General features: G+C 40.4%; 1 protein-coding gene and 1 pseudogene across 2 annotated transcripts; both read right to left on the bottom strand.

Moving 5' to 3' along the window:
* Positions 1 to 4,339: 4,339 nt before the first annotated feature.
* Positions 4,340 to 13,071, bottom strand: LOC135490686 (uncharacterized). Of its 2 annotated transcripts, none has more exons than XM_064776071.1 (2): positions 12,401 to 13,071; positions 4,340 to 8,362 (listed from the first exon to the last, which is right to left on the bottom strand). In XM_064776071.1, exons 1-2 carry the CDS (start codon positions 12,650 to 12,652, stop codon positions 7,331 to 7,333), a joined length of 1,284 nt encoding a protein of 427 aa, XP_064632141.1. In that variant the 5' UTR covers positions 12,653 to 13,071; the 3' UTR covers positions 4,340 to 7,330. The 2 variants fall into 2 exon arrangements, 1 of the variants encoding a protein (XP_064632141.1); XR_010447762.1 differs by having other exon boundaries at positions 7,604 to 8,404.
* On the bottom strand, positions 9,179 to 10,421 carry LOC135496629 (uncharacterized; annotated as a pseudogene).
* Positions 13,072 to 23,799: the final 10,728 nt, after the last annotated feature.

The following is a 23,799-nucleotide window of genomic DNA, read 5'->3' as shown; positions in this document are numbered from 1 at the left end:
ATACCAGTTCGCGATCGGTTATACTAACTGGCATGATTTTTTTAGTTGCAGCACAATATGGCCATAATCATGGCTACAGCATGTCTCCACAACTTGGCCATTCGCAGAAACGATCCACTTCCAGATGATTATCATGATGATGCCAATATGCGCCGAGAGCCAGCAGAGGAAGCGCATCATCATGAAGCTAACCTACGAGGCAACTTATTTCGCCAAAAATTCATAAGACAACACTTCCAGTAAGTTTTTATAACCTTTATTTCATTCATCATGTCATAGGATACATCCATAGGCTACAGGTCAATGCGGAGTTTTCGAATTTTTTCCTTGTAGTAGTCCATCTTCGCCTCGTAGGCACGCTTCTTAAATTTTGCTGCCTCCTGCTGCAAATTAAGCAAACTCATTTTTTGTTCATGTTCATCTTTCAGGGTCGGTCTTCTTTAAGACAGGAGATTCATCGGACATGGTAGCCCTCTTCTCAAGGCTGGAAAGAAGAATGCAAAGTCATTTAGCAACGCGTGTGGTCAGGAACTCCAAAGTGTTGGAGGTCCATAGTGTAAAGTGATTAGATTTGACTGATACATCGTTGTATTCCATTCACTGCTTACCTTTTACTAGAACGTGGTTTCCTGGGGGTTGCGGCAGAGCTGTTGTGAAGATCGTAGTTACCTCGAGTATATTCAACTTCCCTATCCACATCTTTCAGGAATGTTTCCGCGGCTGGAGTGCAGCTGAAAAATAATGAAGGATACCTTTTATTTTTATAACGACTGTGGAGAATGGCGGGCCTAATAACAACCCAATAGAATGTCATAATTAGAATTAATGGTAGAGTGCCTGGTAGAGCTGGGTGGAATGACGAGGTGAGGGAGTTCAAAAGAAGGGCCACTTTATGGCACGATTTATGGAAAGTAAATGGTAGGCCGCGGCTTGGGGTAATAGCCGACATACGCCGCCACACCAGAGCCCTCTACCATCTGGCTGTGAGACGAAATAAGAAAAATCAGGAAAGGACTGCTGCAAATAAATTAGCTGAGTCCCTAGGTAATAACAAGAATGACGACTTCTGGAAAGAAATAAAAAAGGTGAAAGGAAAAGGCACTGTATTCCCTTCTAGTATGGATAATGTGAAGGGTACGGACGCAACTTGTGAACTTTTTGGTGAGAAGTTTAAACGTTTGTATAATTCTGTATCGTATGATATAAATGAGATGAATGATGTGAAGAGAGATATTGATACGGGTATTACCAGACATTGTATTGACAATAATCATGATCATGTATTGAGTGTGCACGAAGTTATGAAGGGAGTACAGTGTCTGAAGCGAGGTAAAAAAGACAGTAACCCCAAAATTATGTCGGATCACTTTATAAATGGGGATCATTTATTACATGTTTACGTGTCTTTTTTAGTGAGCTCCATGATGAGTCACGGATATTGCCCGATGGGGTTTGTTCGAACTAAAGTAGTTCCAATTCCAAAAAACAGTAGAAAGCCTTTGAATACGTCCGATAATTATAGAGGTATTTCGCTAAGTAGCGTTATTGGCAAAATAATGGATAATATATTCCTAAAAAAGTACGAGAATGAGCTAAGTACATCTGATGCCCAGTTTGGGTTCAAGACAGGTCTCTCCACAGCTACGTGTAGCACGGCTATAAATGAAGTAATTAATTATCATAACGGTTGCAACACCGCAGTGTATTGCGTAATGCTTGATGCAAGCAAAGCGTTTGATTGTGTTCATTTTGTGAAGCTTTTTCGAATTTTGATCAAAAAAGGGCTATGTCCATTAGCGGCTAGGCTGTTAGCCAACATCTACACACAACAACGTGTACAGGTTCAGTGGGGGAAGCATATGTCTGGTGAATTTACTGTATCCAATGGAGTTAAGCAGGGTGGGGTGCTCTCCCTCGTTCTTTTTGGAATTTATCTGGATGAACTTATTACGAGTATAAAAACTGACGGTTTCGGCTGCCATGTTGGCAACATTTTTTGCGGTGTATTTACATATGCCGATGATGTTATTCTCTTAGCACCATCGTTCTATGGGTTAAATAAGATGCTAAACACGGCTCGTCAATTTTCTATTGAATTCAGAATATCCTTCAACGCATCTAAGAGTAGATATTTAGTCTTCGGGTCACATGACCCGCCAGGGGAGATTGTATTTGAGGGTACAAGGGTTCAAATTTCTAATGAAGAAATTCATTTGGGCATTCTTCTTGGTCCTGATGTTCGTCGGAGTAGGGTTCAGGTTTTAGTTAATGATCTGTACAAACGGACCAACATGCTTATGGCTCAGTTTAGGTACGCCAACTTTGAAATCAGATATAAGTTATTCAAAAGTTTTTGTATGCCGCTGTATGGTTACCAGTTGCTAGATTGTTCAAAACCATACATGGAAGAATTGTATATTGCATGGCGTAAATGTATTCGTCAGATTTTGTGTTTGCCATATCGCACTCATAATGACCTGTTACCAGCCATTATAAAGGACTGTAGCGTTCAAACTCAATTGGAGAAAAGGTTCGTAAAATTCATCAAAGGACTGCGGAAATCAGGAAATACACTCGTAAAGGTTACAGTTGGATTATTATTTGCCGGGAGCGTCTCATCAGTGGGGAAAAGTCTAACTATGGTGTTACAAAAGTACAACTGGAATAGGGATCAGCTGCCTGATGAATGTATAATGCTAAGGGACATCAATAGGGAATTTTGGGGATTGGGGCATAATAGGGTTGCCATCCAAGTTAGGGAATTGCTTGAAATGCGGGAGGCAGGGAATCATATTCTCACAAAAGAGGAAATAGACATGATAATTAACTTTTTGTGTACAGGTTGATTTGATGGAGTATTGTTTTTGGTGTTAGTTTTATTGTGATAGTTCAAGATACTAATGTAACTTATTCAGGATCATCTCCAAGAATGAGAGGTTTTCGGGTTCGACTCTCAGTCTTACCTTTTACTTTGTTTGCCTTATCGTAAACTTGTATTTGCACCCAACTCTGTATTGTCCTATTGCACCTTATTTTTTGTTATCTGTACAACGGAAAGTAGTACGAATAAACATATATATATATATATATAATAAAGTATCATGATAACTAATCACTTTTCGCATTGTTATTTTATTTCTTTTCTATTTCGGAAAGTAGTTTATTTTTCAAGGGATGAGTTGATGTCATTTGGATAGTATTTCAGTATAAGTAAATCTCACTTCGTTTTTGCTGCATATACCTTTGCCTGTTTTTTATGAAAGTTAATTCAAACAGATGACCAATATTTACCTTCCCAGATCGTCAGCGCTTGTTGATGGTAAGGGTTCGTCAATGACGTCATCAGCAACTACAGGAACGGAAGGGGCATCGTCATCCACAGGATTATGTAGTTGTTGCAGATCCCCAGGTATGATATTCAGAATGGCAAGGATTTCGTCTTCTACCTCCCCTACAGTGGCCGTCCCCCCTCCAGTTTTACCAAGGTCGATCTTTTTCTCACGGGCTACGGTCTTGGCCTTGATCTTCATTCGTCTCCAAAGGTCTTTCAGGTCCTTCGATGCGCACGGTGGACGTTCGGGAAATAAGGCATTCATTTCCCCTGCTATCTTCTCCCATGCTGCCTGTTTTCTCTTGTTTGCCTGGACATCCGTTCGCTTGTCTTCAACGATATCTTCCAGCTCAATTAGAGGTCTCCGCTGGTCCGGAGTGAAATTCTCACTTCTCTTTCTTCCCGACATTGCCGAGCGATGTACGTCACTTTACGGCCTATGGGCTGAATGCTGTGCAAAGGAGTTCAGTTAAAATCAACCCCATTCACCAAGTATTACATGATCGTCTGAACAAAGGAAATGCGATCTATGCTTCACATTGCATCACCAGCTGAACTAGTCTAGCTGGACAGACGTCCTTCTGTGGTTCAAATTTCCGATGAACACCAGTGTTTTGTAAATGTTTAGGCTTAAACAGGTCCAAGTTAAACAAAAGAAAAACACGCTTTATTAGTTCTGCCTACTGCCTCATATTATAGGTGACTGTACAATCCAGAGTTTGTTAGAACGCAGGGTCGTGAACTTTTATCAAATGATGGAAAGGTCTAGCAGTGTTGTGGTTAGAATGTGCTTAGGGCTGGCAGTACACGGGAGTAGATCCTCGTTCAGCGGCAGTCACAAATATAACGTTAGTAGGTTTCATTTACCCGCTCTAAATGTAGACGATATGGAAATCAATGATGATGTTATAGTTCAACAAAGGGGGGCTTTTATTAAGGATTTACTTGAGATGAGGGACTCGGGAGATGACCAAATCAATTTTTATGAAATCAGTGACATGATAGAAATGCTGTGTGTGAACTGAGAAAGTCTGTCATGTTAATTACTCAAAGATGCAGGGACATTAGTAGAATGTCCAATTAAGTATATTGTACATTGCTTTGTCTGTATTCAGTGTAATGTTCTTTTCTGTATTTTCTTAACTTGCTTACTGTTTCAAATTGTACTAGATTTCCTCAGTACGAATAAACATATATATATATATATACTGTCAACTCTAGAGAATCTAAGGCAATCAACTGATGTCAACAAAACTACTGTAATGAATCCAATCTCAATGTAAAGGTATAGTACCAATTTCAATAATTACATTGACATAGAAACATCACTATGATCTGCAGCCGAAACCCCCGAAAAGCATCTTCAAAAATCGTTTGTGCAATGTTGTTCACTGGTATTAGAAAAAGACTCCTCACTTTCTTACATGCCTTACAACTCTGCTTTCACGAAACCAGGGCCGGGTTTGTCAAAGCTCCACTATCTGGTTTGGCGGGCGCTGAACTACCGGTTATTTATATAGCGAACCGCCAAGTTTGCTCCGTTTGGCTTGGCTTTCAATGCCACCGCTTAGTTGCCGCCAAGTTCAGCTTAGCGGTTGTTTTGAACGGGCATTGGTTGCTTTTGCGCGCACAGACATGTTTTTCTCTGGTTCTCCATATTGAAAGTATTAAAGGAATGGTCGGCTTTCTATTGCAGTATGCTTGTTCGTCTTCTGGTTCATTAGAAAAAATATTTTCCGGAAGGTGTTTGATGCTTTTACAATTTTGTTTCAGCTCTTTGATAGTAGAAAAACGCGTTATTCGTTATTTTCAGTACGCGCAAGTCCTGGCACGAAATACCTTTCCCGTTAAATGAGTGCACGCCGATCCGAGTTCACGTTCCCCGCTATTTAGACGCAACGTCAGTTCAATTTATTGTCGCAATTGTGGGGTAATCAAGCGCCATCAGCAGGACGTAGGAAAATCGATATCAGCACCAAGACGTCACAGGGTAGATCCTTACTCCAGGAAACGCATTTACTAGTGTATCGTTCCACGTGGAAAGGGTCGATGCATGGAGAGCTAACTCGGGTCAAATCGGAGTCGACAACGGAAAGGCGTGATAATTCAGTCAGATTATGAATTTATCCTTTTTTGGTGCAATCTGTTGATGGAAACTACTTAATGTGTATAATAGGAGGCCACCGGGCAGCCGACAGCTGAGCGATATTGCCCTTAATAATGCCAATGGTCCTTTAATGATGATTATAATAAGATATATATAGCGCTTTTCACTGTGTTATCTACTGTCTCAAAGCGCTTTACAATCGCAACCATTGTTACCCAGCCTATCCAGAAACCTTTCTGGAGAACAAAGGGGAATGGCCAATCTTGCGCACACACGGACATTTCAGGCCAGTTGAGAGTTACAAAGCGGCCCTGGCCGAGTATCTAACCCGGGACTTCCCCGACGCAGGGCCGACTCTTAATTGTTTTGCCAACCCGCTCCCTCGCCAATTTTCTGTTATGAAAGCACTGAAAACACTACAAGGGTCTGACCAAAAACAAGATTACCAGGTGAAGAAACGTTTCCCTTTTTTGCAAAATAACACTTACTAGCAACTACCCGTGCTCCGCATGGAGTTTGGGGTATGGACACATGGAGTGTTTGGTAAAGCTGCTTGATATGTGTGGGGGGCGTGCCGGATTTGGTGGAAGGATCGGACAACCGAAGAGAAACATTTGTATTTAATATTGATTATAATTTGGCCTTTATTTGCCCCTTCAAAACAACAATATATACTGGCTATTTATAAATATGCTGATTAGATACTTTAAACTTAAACTTTTCCCCGAAAATTTAACCGAAGGTTTAAAAGCGTGTTCCATATAAAGTCCTTTTGGGGTGTCATGGTTCGGATAGCATAACAACTGTACCCAGTTTTACGATGAGACGAACGGCTGCCATGCCGTCGGAGTCATAAAAATGCATGTGAGAAATCAAATGGGATAGTTGTCCTGTTACATTTCATCATCAGAAACCGGCCTGTCTGTACTCGAATATGTTTTGGAGGAGACGTGCAACTTGCTCATGAGCATGTCGTTGATTTTGAGGATCAAGTCTTGTGTTGGTGATTGTTTTGGGTTCGGCCTGTCCCATCAAATCCCTGCGACAAATTTGTAATCGACAATCTTCGTGTTTTGTACAGTATGATGTGACATTCCGATGGGATTTGGAGTTGTATATATGGCGTATACATTGGCGTCGGTCGAGGCTTGGAATGTACATGTATATTACATTCGTTTATTAAATTAACAACGGGCGGCGAGCGCGTGTTATGTCGGCCTGGCTTTGTCGTTTTCGTCGTTTTAAAAGTAACATTTATCTGGTTTTATGGGTACTTATGCATGCATTTTAAACGTGGTCGAATTTCATCCTAAAATTTAATGTAACAGTACGTATAAGTAAAAATATGCGCGATCAGAACAGCCATATTTTGCAAGTTTTTGCTTATTACAGAAGTGCGATTTACTAATGATGTATATTTTCACTTAAAAATGATAAGAATCACGAAAAAATAAGGCAATTTTTTTATCGATCCCGTTTCGAACTCGGGTCGCTGGGGTGTTAGGCCAGTATGCACTGCTGGGCGACCCAGGTGCCGAGCTTATATGAGAGCACCGTCTATTAGCCAGCTGTTCATCCGATAAACACACGATCTCAGGATGTTCATATGATAAAACACACAAAAACATATTTTGCACTGACAATATGAATTAGAGACGTTGCTGAATGGCTTCACGGGTAAAGTCTACATGCAAATGCGAAAAATTAGGAGATTCCTTTCAGCGGTTAAGGCGGTGGTAGACATAAGGAGACTTTCACCAGTTCTAGTATTACAGGTAATATATAGATTTTCGAATTTGGTAGATGCATGTTGCAGTTATGGTCACGGATACTAATTGTAACAGCCACTGCCACTGTGCCTATTACTGATTCGGTAAAACTTTCTCTTTGTGTTAGATGTAAATTTTCGCTTTCAATGTATGACCTTTCCTGAATTTGTATTGCTTCGGCCAAAGTATCAGCCGATTCTTTACGTCGACAAAGCAGGAAAATTCATTTAGGTAAACGACGGTGGGGATGAACCGAATTTTAGCTATGATGGGAAATGCTAAAGCTGATGACTTGTCCCTGCACGAGTCCTCTTGGAACAGATACAACTTTCGAATTCTGTGTTTTTCGCCTGCTTCTCGAAAGCAATCGCCGCACTGAGTGTGCTGCCAAGTAACGCCAATAATACTAGTTCCAAATATCCAGGCAAAAGTAATTGTTCTTAATCTATTCTCCTCAAGTTGAATCGTTCGCATAGTATTGTACATGTATTTTCTTTCCGTTATGGTTATTTTGAAAGGTTTGAATGTAAACTCGAATATGTTTCCTTCCGAGTCAAACTGAGGATTACTAAGCGAGACGGGAAACGTTGATAAAAAACCTGTTGAATACTTAGCTTCTCCGAGAGATTTAAAAAAATTCAGTTTCAGGGCAATACCAAGATTTCTGATTCTGAACAATTTCAAAGAAGTGACTAATTTCTTGAAACCAAGGAGATAGGTTAGTGCAAAGACGACTATATTGCTATTAACTATAAACCGAAGATATCGAAATGTTGAATTACCGGGGCCACGGCTACTCCTGAAGTTGTTATACGGTAGCAACAATTGTTGGCGGTTGCGTCCATCTAAACTAAATGCAAATGCTTGTAGGTCATGAGCCTGCCACCACGCTCCGCCATCCTGGCGTATACCGATAACCCCGTCCTCATATTCGCCAGCAATAGCTACGAGATCATTTATGAAGAAATTATGCTTTAATGTATATGTCGACTTATCATTTTCTTGTGAAAATACATAAACATTGAAAGTTGACGTCACTACGTGTCTGAGAGCAGCTATACCCACAATACACTTCAGCTTCAAGTGGTAGTGCCACTTGCAGTCCCAGACTGGAAATTGTCCTCTGATACTTGGACCGTAGCTGTGCTGGTATTTCTGAAGTTAAGAAATACTGTAAATATATAGTTCGTTGTCCATCTGCAATAAAGTAAAGAGTGATGAATGAATGATAAGCAATAGCAACTGCCCATTATCTAGCACCAGGTACCGAATTCTGAAAATAAGGATATTTTGACCCAATGACTATCGATCCTATTTGCTGGGTGTTGCTTGGTTTTTGTCACAGAATATAATGCCTAAAATGGCTGTTTACACCAGCAACAACGACAACGGATATACATGTATGTATGAATGAAATGATTTATTACCTAAACATGCATATTTTGGGAGTAATTCCCTACCGCGGGACGCCGAATCAGACCCTGCGTGGCGCACCCAGCCGTTCCGTGGTGACCATCGTTGTGGTGCTGGAAGGTGAGGCCAGCTAGGGAGATTGGTGCCACGTCCGGGAAATCATGGGCACGTACACACCATATTTATGGGGTTCAAACCGATGGCATTGCACTATGCAATCGGTGTGCCTCAAATTTCAGGCATCAACATAACTGCAAACTTGCGTTAAGTCTTTTATAATTGTCAGTTCACAGACACACAATGTTCATAGTTCGTTACATGATTAAATCCTTGGTCCACCCTTTGAGTCGGAATTTGCCTGGAAGAACTGGAACCATAAAAGGGGTTCTAAATTTTGTTGACGCAAGTGCATAGGAGGGAAATCGAGTATAGTTAACTCGCTTAAGCTGATGAGAAAATAACTTGCTCACACAGAATGGGACGGCTTGTTGCAGTATTAATTGTACAGGCAGACATATAAAACGCTTGAAGAATGAAATTACTAGGTGGATTATGAGGTTACTTTGTGCTTGCTTTAGCCATCGTTTGCTGTGCGTGTCTGAAGTTTGCGAGGGGTGTTCTAATGTATCTGATATTACAATCTGAAGACCATCTTCCGAAGGCGTATCATGTGATCATCAGTGTCCGCGTTAGCCGCAGATGTCGCTGCACCAATGCGGAAGGAGTGTCCGCTTAATTGGATGGAGTTTATGCTTATCCGTTCCACTGCCGTTCTGAGCTTATTTAAGGAGTAATTCCTGTTTCAAGCTTGTCCTCATGGGGAGATGAGGAAGAATGGAGATCAACTGTCTGTCCTGAGACCACCCCGAAACTGTCTGAAATGCTGGATGCCCCTGACTCGACAAGTTTCGCCATTGGTCCTAAAGATCCTAACGGTGACACCCTGACGAAATGAAGCTTTGGTGTTAATGCAAAAGCAATCCTCGGGGTTTGACCACTGAACATCTTCCTAGCAAAGATTTATGGACGAGTCAAATTTCTTTCCAATGACCATGAATTGACCGCATCGCAAAAAACCGTAGAAAGCCTGAGACAAAGGCGGCCCTCATGAGAGAATCGGTGTACTGATATCAACACAGCCTACTGTGAACAAAGAAAATAGCTTGGCCAGTTTATTGATAGTAATTGGCAATCAGGGGGCCTTAGCCTTACCATGAGTACGTTTGACGGCTTTCAAAATGTAGCTATGATTCTAGCCGTATCAACAAGTTTCCGGTCGACAGATCGGTGGGAGGGTTATCGTAGCCGAGTGTCATGAAACCGTGCCTGATACCAGCAATATAGTTTCAATTAGAGCTGTCAATTGCAATGGGACAAATAATAAAAGAGAACCTGTTCGGTAGGAACGAGAGTTTGCAGCGAATGGGAATTGGAGTGCAGAATATCCGAGCCAAACATCGTGATGAAGCGTTTATAAGATTTGAAGCCGCTATTATAAACAGCCTTCGTGTTAGAAGCAGGAACAGAACTCCATAGCTCGTGGAGTGTCTTGTCAAGCCCTCGGCTGAAGCATCTCCTGTTGGATCAATCATGGGTGTGACTCTGCCTTTGGTGCTAGTCTGCGAAACCGCTGAAATTTGAAAGCGTGAGAGGGCGTCAGTAACTTAATTCTTTGCTCTGGGATAGTGTTGAGAGAAAAAGCGAAGCCCATTTTTGCGGCGGTCATTGTAAGTGTTTGCATGATCTCCATGATCTTGAGTCTTTTTGAGCGACCTTTCTTTAGAATGTGGACTGTTGCCATTTTGTCGTAGTGGAACATGATTTTTCGATCTCGCTATTCACTACCCAATAACATGGCAGCGACAATAATCGGAAAGAGTTCAAGATACGCCATGGATAACTCAGGATTGAGTTGGAGCAGACAGTCATGCGGCCAGGATCCTCAGAACCAACACCCTTGAAAATATCCACCAAAACCAATTGTACTAGAGCTATCTGTGAACAACTCAAAATCGGCTGTTTGAGTCAAATGTGAATCCATGAAGATAGCAACTCCATTCCATGATTGAAGACAATCCGCCGTTGCTACCAAACCCTTTCTGGACTCTGAATCTAGGGTGACGTGATGACGCAGTTTCTTGACCTTCGTGGAAAGTTTGATAAGATATGACACGAATTACCGACCTGGTATAATGACCGCTTATGGAGCGTTCTAGAGATCATATCTGATATCCAAAGAAACTTGTCCCTTGGCAATCTTGACAGCATGTTTATTGTGTCTAAGATTATATCAAGGAAATCGAGGAGCTCCACGGGCCCAATGGTTTTGTGATGTGCGACCGGAATCTTGAGTTTATATATCATTTGAGACAGAAGTGCCATGCTTCTCTCTGGGACACGCGTGGGGTGGTTGAGAGTGAGGATATCATCTAACAAGTGAAGAATAGTTACTATGGTGTGGCGGAGACTGGGCGAGATGACGACGATATGCGGCAGTAAATCGGTGGCAACTCTAAAGGATGTCGTCGGCTGCTGGTGTTGAGTCGTTGGCCTTACAAGTATGATGTTTCCTCGCGGCGTTGCTGTCTCCTGAGTGTATCTGCTGCTGTAGAGGTCGAACTAATGTTCATTCCAGTTGGAGCAGCTACCGATCTATGTCCCTGTTGCTGGGAAGCTAGTCCATTGGCCAACGCCGCCACAGACTGCTGCAGGATTTCGATCTACGATTTGAGCATCGAAACGTCCGAATTTCTCTCAGTCATGCCACTACTTTCGATCCGTTCAGTCATGTCAGTATGCTGATTCAACAAGGGCACAGTGCCCGAGTTCGCACTAGAACGAAGCCTTGAAGAGGGGAAGCCTGGTCCCGAATTTGCAGTGAGTCCAGACTGTGTATATCCAGCCACTGCAGTATGATTGTCACTGTTGGTGAAAATATCCTTGGCCGTGTCTGGTAAATCCGACTCTTGTCTATTTTCTAAATAAAGGCCAACCAGGTCAGCCTTCTTTAGCTTTAGTGACGCTGGAACCTTGACTCCAGCCTTGGATAACTCCGTTCGGAGGTTGGCTATAGTCCAGGAGCTGTAGTCCCCTTCACGACGGCGTTTTTGTTGACTAGGCCTTCTGGGATGTGCGGCCTCGGCTACCCTTGACCTCGTCCTCTTCCTCAGTGACGAGGCAGCTTCGTTAAGTCGAAATGTCGAAGTTTAAATTAAGGGAAAAGTTGTCGAACACGACCTGGAAATGTTGCTTAATGATAGAATGAGCAGCAAATGGCCGAATGAAAGGACAGCCCTGTCCACGTAGTGTTATGCAATATGCATGACTCACCCAGACTGGAGCCCCCGGAGAAGTGACTGATCTTCCTTTTGGTGTTTCTCGTGTAAACCACAATTATATCTACGCAAAATAGCAAAATAATACCAATGGTCCTTTAAGGTGCTTAGGACCAAATGAGGACTTCCTTTTAATAGTCAGTTCAGTGATTTTGATTACATAATTTGATACTTTAAACTCATGCTGCTACTATCAGCACTGTTATATTTTGATAACAGCATGAGTTTGGAAATTCGGCTTTCGGCCTTCCTGAAGTTCCCAATTCTTAGTCTTCTTTATCAAGTCATCTTTCAGGAACTACCCCAACAATGGCCCGAATGAAATCATATTGATCATAACCCGAATGAAAACATATTGCTATACAGTCATGTTTTATATTTGGGTTCTGAAATCTAGTAGGCAAATTTGGAAATACAAACTTCTGAAATGAAAAAGCGGTATTACCTGTATCACCCAATACGGGTATTTTACACCAGTTTTCCTCCGGCGACAATTCCATGTTGCTTTGTTTGATGGGAAAACCAAGTGGCAGACATGACCTATCATGGAGAAGGCCTTGCACTCCTGAGCAATCGTGCATGTTAGCCCACACTTGAGGACAGAATCAGCCCTCCGGATTCCGGATTGAGGTTCATCAACGTATCCGCTGTATGTCAGCACGAACATAATTACTCGTACAAGCGCAGTTGCAGCCATTTTCTTTCATTGGTAAATTCGGAGTCGAATTTCTGGCAAAATTCCAGTCTATGATTAGTCTAAGGATTTCTTATATGAACATATCGTGTGAAATCTAATACGTTACAAACGTTTTGGCAATAACTGAAAGAAGAGTATACCAGACCCAGGTGCGACTTCCAAATGAGCAGAACACATGCTAGTACTTAGTAGTTGAAAAGGAAAGGCACGGAAACACTAGAAGCGAATCCTGAATCTCATTACTTTGAAACGGCGTGGCTTTCAAGAAACTGACATTCCTGGCTAATGTAAACCGAGAATCCTAGTACTAGGTGTCCATTATATTTGTTTGCAAACGCTGAAATTCGTACACGGCCTCGATCATATGATTTCGCGAGTCCTTCGGCACTGGTAAAAGAAAACAGTCTTGCAAGCATAGATCACATTTTATAGCGTGTTGTGAAGTCCCGGAACATCTTTCCTTGGGATACATCCATGAACCCCCCCCCCCCCCCAAAAAAAAGCAAATACCAAGCAATCAGAGAACTTTTGAAAAACCAACCTCGATAAAGACATCTACTCTGTATTTTGTCATTCGAAGCTCTTTGTATTCCGTTTTTCCCGATGCAGCGTTTGTGTCCTGCTATTGATATTGATTCGTCAGAAACGATGAAACATACATGTATTGCCACAATAAAGTGTAAAAAGTGACGCTGTATCGATTGTATAAGTACAATGTATAAAAGAAGACCATGGATCGATTCGGCACGAAGTATTTACAGGATAGAACAAAAAGGGAGATTTTTTGCTGCGCATGGTAGATTCGCTAGTACAGTGCTTCGATACAACATTGTCAATACAGCTGCTCACTGGTGAAGTGCCACTGGTCCAATATGAACACTGAGCTATGTCCGCTACACCTCTTTTGTAAGCTTTCCTCCGATTGGTTGATATTGGATTGCAGATTTCGAATTTTGGATTGGGAACTTTGGATTTCGGATTCCAGATTTCGAATTTCAGATGAGCCTTCTGGGCATCTGGGCCTTTCGTACTTGAAAGTTAAAACATACTCGCGTCTATTGATAGGTCTGGATCCTCCAACATATGCATATTCAATGTTGGTCTTGTATCGTGTGCATTGCCAGAGAAGCAAACATGAAAGCTGACATGCATGCATAAAAACCCTAACGGCCAAAAAAGAAAACACAAACGCCCGACCACCAAACGAAAAACTGCCCTTGAAACATGATAAACACACAGCGACTTGTCTCACTTGACTGCACAAACAACAAGTTCATTGACGTGACAGGTCACAGAGACGCTCTCGCGTAAAGAAAAAATGAAAAATATTCTCGAGCGGGTTCGAACTCGGAATCTTCGCTACTTGTTCCTTGCCGTCTAACCCACTATGCCATGAAGCAGTTGTGTTAATCGAACATATTTTTCAGTTTTTCATATCACGTTAAAGGTTGACAGATTGGCGTTTTTTGTGCCATCTGTACCATTGTAACTCTTTCAGGCCCGGGTGCCTTTTTCCTGCGCAGTCAGTTATTCCCGGGCGATTTTCTGAAAAAGTGCTGACATTCAACAAATCTTTAAAAAAATTCTGCTCTCCTTATCCAATAAAACTTTACACCATTGTAATCAGCTATCCAAGCTCTTTCTGTTGATGTATAATCAGTCTATATATCCTTCAATGTCACTGTATGTTTTGTCCAAATTTCCTGTAATTGTGTAATCTGAATGTTCGCGAAAGTTGTCGAAGACTGTTTTTAACCAATAAAGTCACCAGATTGTGAAAATAATTGTATTTTGTAACTCCTAACACAACTACAAGGGAGGGGAAACAATGTTCAAACATCCTACGGGTTTTTGATTTGATCCAATTTTCAGGGCCGCAGAGGTCGAACGGTGTGAATTGGCCGTTTGACTGTACATATGGCACGTTTCTTAACCGCTAAAGCTATGAACTTGAAATTTAGTACACATGACTGCCTATTTCATTTAACCTCTGACACCGAATTTCGGTCCGATCTGATTCTTAACTTGGCCTTCAGGGGGCCAGAAGTGGAAACCTAAAAAGTATGATATCTCTCTTATAAGTGACTCGGTTTCGATAAAAGTTTTATGGTAGGTTTTCCCAGGAAGGAAACATCACATAGCTTACGGGTTTTCGTTTTGACCTACTTTTCAAGGTCACAGAGGTCAAATTGCGTAAATTGGTCGCTTGAGTGTGACTATGGCACGTTTCTTAACCGCAAAAGCTATGAACTTAAAATTTGGTACACATGACTCCCTACGTCATATAACCTCGGACACCGAATTTCGATCTGATCTGATTCTCGACTTGGCCCCGAGGAGGCCAAAACTAAAAAAGGGAAAAAGTGCAATATCTCGCTTATTAGTGACTTGTTTTCGATGATATTTTTGCGGTAGGTACTCCAAGCAACGATACACCACATGTCATACCGACTTTGGCTTGACCTATATACTATACATGTAGAATGTTTCTTAACCAGAATGAATTCCTAACCACCAAATATCTATACGTTGAGCACAATGGCCCCTCGCCGTTTCATTTAAAATCTAATTACCTTATGCAATTTTATTTCAGGGGTACATGTAATATGATATACTAGACGCTGAGCTGATATGGCATGAGGTCTTAATTGTCTTTAGGTATAATGTCAATGGGCTTTGGGGTTATGTGCGCTTTGTGACTCTATGTGTAGTGTAGAGCATCATAAAAAACTGTATTGTCTTTAAACATTTGTCAAAAGCTAAATTATCGATAGTCCCTTGTCACGGTGAATAACCCCTGAATCACCCTGGCGAATGAATTCCAAGGATTGCTGAGAATCCGACAGGCCTTCCATGCAGTTCGCCGAGCTGGCCTGTGCTTGCAAACGAAAAAGTTATTCAATTAAGTTGGAAAAACAGTGTTGTAGGAGCCTTTCAATGAAATATCGACACAAAGACGAATCGGGAAAACGGTTTCACACCGTGAGATCAGGGGCTAATCAGTCTTAATTAACTAAGGATAAAAGGTTTTTTTGTAGCTTGAGCTTACATGTAGGGTTCTCAGCGTTCAGATTTAGCCAGCAAGTGAGGGTAATTGAGCCCCTCAGGGCAATACTGGTCTAACTCCACTTTTGCAAATTTTGAGTTAGACCTATAGCAGTATAAGGATAATGCAATCTACGATATCTACGACTATTGTAGCAAAAAGGCCAAAATCTATCAATTAGGGAAAAACACAAGTGTTTTTCCCAATTAAAGTTGCCATATTTCCAATACAAAACCGAAATAACCTAGCATGCATTATCCTTATACTTTACATACTTTACTACAAACTGTAAAGTCTTCATGGTCTGGTACACTGGTATTTATTAACAACAACACAGACCAAAACTGTGACCCTCCAGCACAAAACCGATCGGAAGTCGCACGGCCGTATTTTAAGCAATAGGCCCAAATGCATTCTTCATATGAAAATCATCTATTTTTAGATTTTTGATTCAAACACAAGAAAAATCTCTAAAGATCACTTCCCAGTAATTTTTTTGTGAAATTCCTACCTAAAATGCTTCAAAACATGCTTTTATTGAGAGGGTGCTGCTAAATCCACAAGAAAAGGGTCTTGAAATGTTGAAAAAACAACCTATAAAACCATCTGCTGCCACACGGCAGACAGGGATACCTCCCCCCCACCATGTTTGATATCAATAGAAAGCTTGAGATTCCCTTGAGGTGCGTATTTAATTATGATATACGTCATTACCCACATAAACCAATGAGAGGCCGTAATACAACCTCCACTTTAGTAAACAAAAAGGCTTTGTTGCTAGGATCAGGCTGAAAGGCCGCTTCTAATTGGTCAAAATCACTTCGCGCATGCCCAGCTCGAAATTTTCATCCACTTCCGTTTTTCAACATGGACAGAGAAATTGCAACTTTACTTAATTTAAACACCAATGATTCCACTAATTTGTCTGAATTAGTGAATGATTTCTTTGGAGAATCATGGGAAGATGACAATAAAGTATTGAGAATGATTTGAGTGAAGAAGATGGGTCAGATGAGGATGAATTTGATCAAACTGTGGCTCCTTTCGATTCGGTCATGCAAAATGATGATGCAGTGCAATGCTAAACATTTTCTATTCTATCATTCCCATCTAAAACAATAACAATATCAGGGATAGCCAAATATTCCTGATTTTTAATGGGCTAAACTTTAGAATCCCCGATCGGAAATGACGTAGTTTGATCGCATTCAACTATAAATCCATTGGACAGTGGTGCTTGGTTAGTCAACCGATGACCTTTTTTTGGGGTGTGATCGGGGATTCTAAACTCGTTCCCTCCCCATGGTTTCTTTCTAGCAGTCTTCCATAATAAACTTTCTGATCTCTTCTAAGATAAAAATTATAAACTTTGAGGGTTTACATGTATCACACATTTTATGATAGTACTCTGAATACATCCTCCCCAACTACCTAAACTGCCTAGGTCTTAAATTCCCCTCCCAACAGTTCAAAAGTGAAAAGACATGATATGTCGAGAAAATACTTCTCTCCGAAATTATTGTTTTTTCAGAATATTCGGCATCATTATTTCTAAAAGATGTTTCTAGCGCCATCAACTGAAAATCTTCGGAATATTTTTTTCGGATTCTTGTACATATTTTTTCCCATTATAATTTCTCCTTTCGTTTATCGGCTCTGGTACTGTGATCATGTTTGATACCTCTGCCACACCCCCAGATGACTTTGATTTGCCGGCGGAAATAATTCCCTCAATTATAATTCTTATTTTTCCCATTTTTGATTTCAGTTTTTGCTGTTTCGATTTTTGTGGTTTATTGTTTGTAGTGCCAGCTCCGCTGGTAGTTTTATTGTTTGTTGCTGCATTTAAAATATTTTTTTGTTAAATAGACGTTCTATTCACTTCTCAACAACATACAGCAGTTGGCACCCCATATAGAACCGTTGAAATTCCATCGTCTAAAATATATATCTTATCGTCGAATGGATTTAAACTGCGCTTATTAACTTCCTCAACAAACATATTGTGCTGGTCAGATCTTAACACCCTCATATCATGGTGCCATGTTTTTCTACGAACTGTATAGTAATCGTCAAATGAATTGTCAGTTTTTACCACATGTTTACTTATTCCTTTAAATTTGTTTAACTCAATCAGAGGTCTTAGTTTTATTGGCATACATTTTACTTTTCAAAGCAATACATTCCTTTATTTCATCCCCAGCCAACTTATCTTTACTTTACTTTTGTCATACAATGGATAATCTTTTGGGTAACTACTGAAGTCGAAATGTTCCTTAAGAGTTGTAAGGTCCTTTGTCAAATCATCATCTTTAACTTTAAGACAAATCTATCAGTGTCAAGATAGAGCAACTCTATGTTTTTCTCACCAAAATGTGGTTGTAAAGTTTCGTAGTAGAATTTGTACATTAGTAATTTAGATAGTTCTAGAACACCATACTTGTTTTTCTCATCAGAATTGCAACCAAATCCTCGTCGAATATAACTTCCAAATCGAACTTAGGATTGGCTGAACTTAGGATTGGTGTTTCCTTAGAGCAATGTCAGGATCTGTCACCAACTCAACATCCTTCCTGCTCCTTATGTTTTCACAGGTGTTTCCGTGGAAAGCGTTGTTCATTAAGTCTTTCTCAAAGTCTGTTTTGGCCACCATCCTCTGTTTCGTGTTGAAATCTATATATTTCCCCAACCACTTTCTCTGTTTAAAACTTAAATTATGTTGTGATTTTTTTCAACACCATTCCTTGTTTGAGGTAAAATTGTAGAATCCTGTAATGTACGATGTAGTTTTCCTTGTGGTTCTGGGTCAAGATCGAGTTTCTCAACGGTAGGTCTCTTCTCATCCCCCCAACAATTCCTTTTGATAATCACTCAATTCCTCGTAGGGTATAAATAACGATTCCGGGAAATACGGAAAATTCACCGACTTAAACTTTATTTTTTCTGGGTATTCAAGGTCGAATTCAAAATAAAAACCTGTCTGAGAATTTTCAGAAATGCTCAATATATTCTCTTCTGTTATTTCGGGTATTTCTTCAGAAACTCTGAAATCAGACTCAGGCAACATTTGCATCATAGCCCAACCATAAAGATTATTTACATCGACATACAGAAGTTTGTGTTGATCATCTGCTTTGAAATACATAGTTCCCATCACCCCAGAAATTCCACCCATGATTGCTTTTTCGAATAACAGAGCAGAGTCAACTTCAGTCAGTAATTCCAGATTGATATCTGTATATTTCAACCCTGCTTGCCAAGTGAATCAAGGAGCCGAATAACAATGACAAGGATCGATTTGAAAATAGTTTAAGTTGACATCTCTGAATTTTTTCAAAAAGGTCTGCTAAAAGTAACACATCAGATTTTAGGTACAGATCGATTAACTTTCAATGGTCCCAGGAACTAGGGTTTTGTTTTGCTTTGAAGTGATCCCAAATCTCTTTTGCTTTTTGATACACCTCAGGGGATCCATTTTATTTTTCAAATCGTTAAAAAACATATCTTCTCTTAGTGTTTCTTCATTGTGACTTTCTTGTGAGGTGTAAAAAGAATATGGCACAGAACCTTTCTTTCTAAGTAATTTGAAATCTTCGTTGTCTGGATAAAACTTCCTGGTGATTTTGAAGTCATCATCAACCATTGATTTTGTGATATTGTCCAAACCGGATTGTAGAAATCTGAATGAATCTAAAAACTGCAAACAACTAAACTAAAAAGAAATATATTCCTCTGCTGATTTTGGGAGTGGTTTAAGTCTGTTACCTTTTCTCTTCCTAATCAATGTTATTTTTTTAACCAGTGTTTTGATGAAAAGATGAGAGTCACAGTGACTAAGATTGTGGAAGAAAATCGGGACAAAGGTAGCGTATTTTGCCATGAGGTTACAGAAGTTGTGGGCTGCACCTCTGAGCTTACCGCCGTGATTATCATGATCCCGAACCATCGGGCGCTGTCTTTTTCCCCGGAGCTGGCGCCCCATTGTTTCAATGTTCTTATTAGCTGTTTTACCACAATAATAACAGTTTCCATTTTGTTTATCCAACTCGAACATTGCTTTATCTTCGCTAGTCAATTCCATTTTTAATTCTGTATTTAGAATTTCCCAAATTCATCTTCCTTACACATTAACCATTCACAAACCCAATCAATCACGTCCTCCTCGCAGTATGAAAAAAAAGTGCTTTCAAAAAGTTCTGGATAATCTGAATGAATGTATTACATCCAACCACAGAGGCTATTTGGGTTTTTTATCTCTTAGTTTTTTCTGATCCCGGCATCATTGGCATCACTTACGTTTGTGCCATCAGCATCACTTACGTGCGTCCTGGTTGGTTCAAAATCGGCATACACTATGAAAGGAACCCTATTTTCAAACGCGTAGTTTTCACATTTTAGATCAGCTGCTGCGCTTCCCTTCTGCGGTATTTTGATTTCAAATTAATCATGAACCCCACATTTATTTTTGTGATTAACTAGAGTAATTTCCCTATCAAAAGCATTCATCCATCATCTACACAAATATTTTTTTATAACTACTATTATTCCGAAAAAAACACAGATATATTTTTCAGTAGCATGTAATGCCCTTGGTAATAGAGAATGGCGATGTACGTTTTCATTTTTAAAACATTTGAATAGATAGAGTGGTTCCAAAGTGGAATCCAGAATGTTTTTGGAGCAACAGCTTCCGCTGGAACCTACCATACTAGTTTTTCAATCCAAAAATATTGATCAACAAATTATTTTCTCGTTCTATTTTTGGCACATCTATTATTACAAATTATCTATTTCGATTTCACCTTCATACTTCTTGTAGGAGCTAGAATTACAATCGTGATTAGTAGGTTCATAATGTGCTGCTATTAAACTCCACAGAAAACACCTCCCGTCATTACATTGTGCCTCCTTCCCGTCATTACATTGCGCCTCCTTTAATGAAAAGTCCATCTGTAAAGACTTACAAATTGAAAGCAGTGGATAAAAGGATACCGGAGGCTGGCGTTCCTCCCGAAAAAACTTCGGAAACTTCAGCTGTAAAAACATTAAGTGGTGAAATTAAAAAAGATAGTTTTTGAGATGATGATGCAAAGCCTTCGGGAAATGATTACACCACCTATGAAAACATGAAATTTATTTCAGCTGCTGTTGCCGGTGGAGTTGTAAGTTTAATTTGGTATTTTAACTAATCTAAATGGCTGATGTTGGAGGTGACCCTCCAGGAGGTAAAGACATACCGGAAGATGATATAAGTGATGATGCCCCTGTGAATTCTGATTCCCCTGTGAATTATGATTCCCCTACAGACTCTGACGGTGACTTAAGTGATGTGGATGTATCTTACAACTCATCATCTAGTTCTTGGAGTAGTTTAACTGATGACAACTTGTTCAAATTGGGTTTGAATCCCATTCGATTAAATGAAATTAGAAGTATAGCTAAAGAATTGAAATTCGAATGCGTTTCAATATTACGTACTGATCAACCAGATGTACAAGACATGGAAATAAGGGGAATTCTAAATGACCCTGGTTTTATAAATAACAACCCCCTTAAGTTTACAAAAGGAAAATTAGAGGAACTGTCTGACCTCGTTTTTATGATAAGAGACGCTGAAGATATTAGGAAATATAAAGATTTCAAAATATATTTTACTTATCGTTTGGGAAAGCCTGATTTTAAAGATGTAACGCTATGCATGCTTGGGAGGGATATTAAAGGAGGATTAGTTTGGGTTAAGATAACGGATTCACTGGGGAGGTTAGGCTAGATGAAATTAAGAAGTTCCCCGCTGGGAAGTCAGTAGTGGATATAATAGATGAAATGAGTCATTACATAGACCCAAGTATTTACATTTCTGGCAACAGGACCAAACAAGAGAGAAAAGAAGGAGAACCGCCAGAACAAATTCAGATGCATGAGAATGTTCATGAATTACTACAGCCATCCCCGACACGAACCCGAATCAGCAAACCAACAGAACAGAAATCAAAAATAGTAAGTCAATTCGAAGTTGTAATTCACAGTGATGATGCAAGTTATGACGGAGGGATGCTTTAGAAGGAACATAATGGGTTTACACAGACACTGGTATACGTGAACTTTTAAAATTGGAACCAAAATACAGTCAAATTCCAAATCAAATGTTTGTCATACACGATGGAAAACTTATCGTCCTCACCAAGAGAGATGAAAAATTAGGTGCTCCTTCTGTTATCGGAAATTATTATAAATCTGCAACATTGACTGATCTAAAAGATCTCCTAAGTACCCGAGATGAAGAAGTAGAAATGCAGCCCCAACAGGTTGAAGCATCAACATCAGCAAACTATCCTTTCGATCACCAAACTCCACGAGAAACAGTCACTGCGGAAACCAGTTTCACAAGAAAGGTAGAAGATGTAATTATTGGTGATGATCAAAGGTTAGACGGAGATATTCTAAATGAAACATTAATGGAGACAGTATTTAATGCAACCGACCAAGAGTTAGTGGAAGGATTTGGGATTTGGGAGTTGATACTGGTTATCAGTGAACATTCTGAGGGAAGTGGGGGCGTATTCCATCAGGGGTCGGAACATTGTTTTGTAGACAGCAAGTGTGACGTTTGTTTGGGCTCCTCGAAAGTTGTAGTTCCCGGCTAGTAGTTTGAGGAGTAGGATTCTGCCTTTGACTCCTTGGTGGACATCTTGAAAGTGTTGGCTGAATGTTAGTTTCTGATCCAGGGTGACTCCGAGGACTTTCGGTAGAATTTGAGGCATTTGCGCGTTCTTTTCGGACCATTTGATAAGCTGCGTTAGGGTTGGAGGGGGGGGGGGGGGCTTCCTGAAGAAGAGGACATTGGGTTTAGGTGGAGTTGTAGGTTGTTCTCTAAATGTTGCTCCAATCCTCTATTTTTGGCCTGTCCTTGACTGTGACGTAGCATGGGTGGCTGACCCATGAGCTGGGCCGGCCTCTGTGCCGTTTCTGGGTGCTGGGATGTCGTTTACCCATAATGTGAAGAGGGTGGGAGATAACACACTGCCTTGGGGGTACCCGCTGGGAATATCAGTTTGTCGCTGAAGGTGGTTCCGATTCTGAAGCGAGTGCTGCGATTTGTGAGGAAGCTCTGAATCAGCTTGATGATGGCGTCAGACAGGTTGGATTCTGTCTTCAGTTTGTACAGGTGTCCTTTGTGCCATACTTTATCCAACGTGTTTTTTAAAGTCATAAGAAGCAGCAAAGGTGCAGTGCCCCGTGTTGATCCAGTGAGACGCTTCTTAAATGAGATGGTGTCTGCGGTGCTTATGTTTTTCCGGTGTCCTGACTGCTATGGGTTGATCTTTCCGTTGTCCTCTAGGTGTTGGACTAGTCTTAAATTGACAATCCTCTCGAGGGTTTTGCCAAGCGTTAGTAGCAAGGTTATTGGACGATAGTACTTGGGGTTGGAGTGGTTTTTTTAGCTTTGGGAGCAGGATGGTGATTCCGTCTTTCCAAGTTTCCGGAAAATACTTTCCTCTGGCTCCTTGGAATGTTTTTATATCTTCCAGGCTCTACTGCATGCTGGTGGGACCCAATTCTAAGTAAGTTTTGTAAATAACTGTCTATGTTTAGGATTGTTAATAGTTAACAATCCTAAACATCGACAGTTGTTTCTTAATTCAGGAAAGATACTCCTCAAGGTAAAACGAAGTTTTGACATGATTGAATACACTTAATAACGACCACCAGAAATAGTTTAAGATATAAGTTTGATATTTCGTCCTCCAAAAATGACTCAAAATGCTCAGCAGTTCAAGATAGGGTGCGCCGTCTTGTTGAAATAAAGAATCCTTGTCGTGATAAAGATTGTGACACCTTCAATCCGGCACGCCATTTTATGACGCAACCTACATTTCATGTTTTCACTGTGGCAAAACTTGAAAATACAAAACCTTGTTATTTTCAGCAAGCTTAGTCAAAGTGAGCGACAAATGTGTGCAGATCTTTAACATGATATTATTAGATATAGCAAAGTTTTTAAATCTTGAAATAAGAGACTCTTTGGGCCACCTGATATTATATGGAAAACCTTAGTTCTTAGGCATTCCCCCTCCAAAAAAACAACATTCAACGCTTTCTT

The sequence above is a fragment of the Lineus longissimus genome, chromosome 1 (assembly GCF_910592395.1).
Source record: "Lineus longissimus chromosome 1, tnLinLong1.2, whole genome shotgun sequence".
NCBI classification, from domain to species: Eukaryota; Metazoa; Nemertea; class Pilidiophora; order Heteronemertea; family Lineidae; genus Lineus; species Lineus longissimus.
Note: the sequence above shows the minus strand (reverse complement) of the source record. Positions and strands in the feature narration are given on the sequence as shown.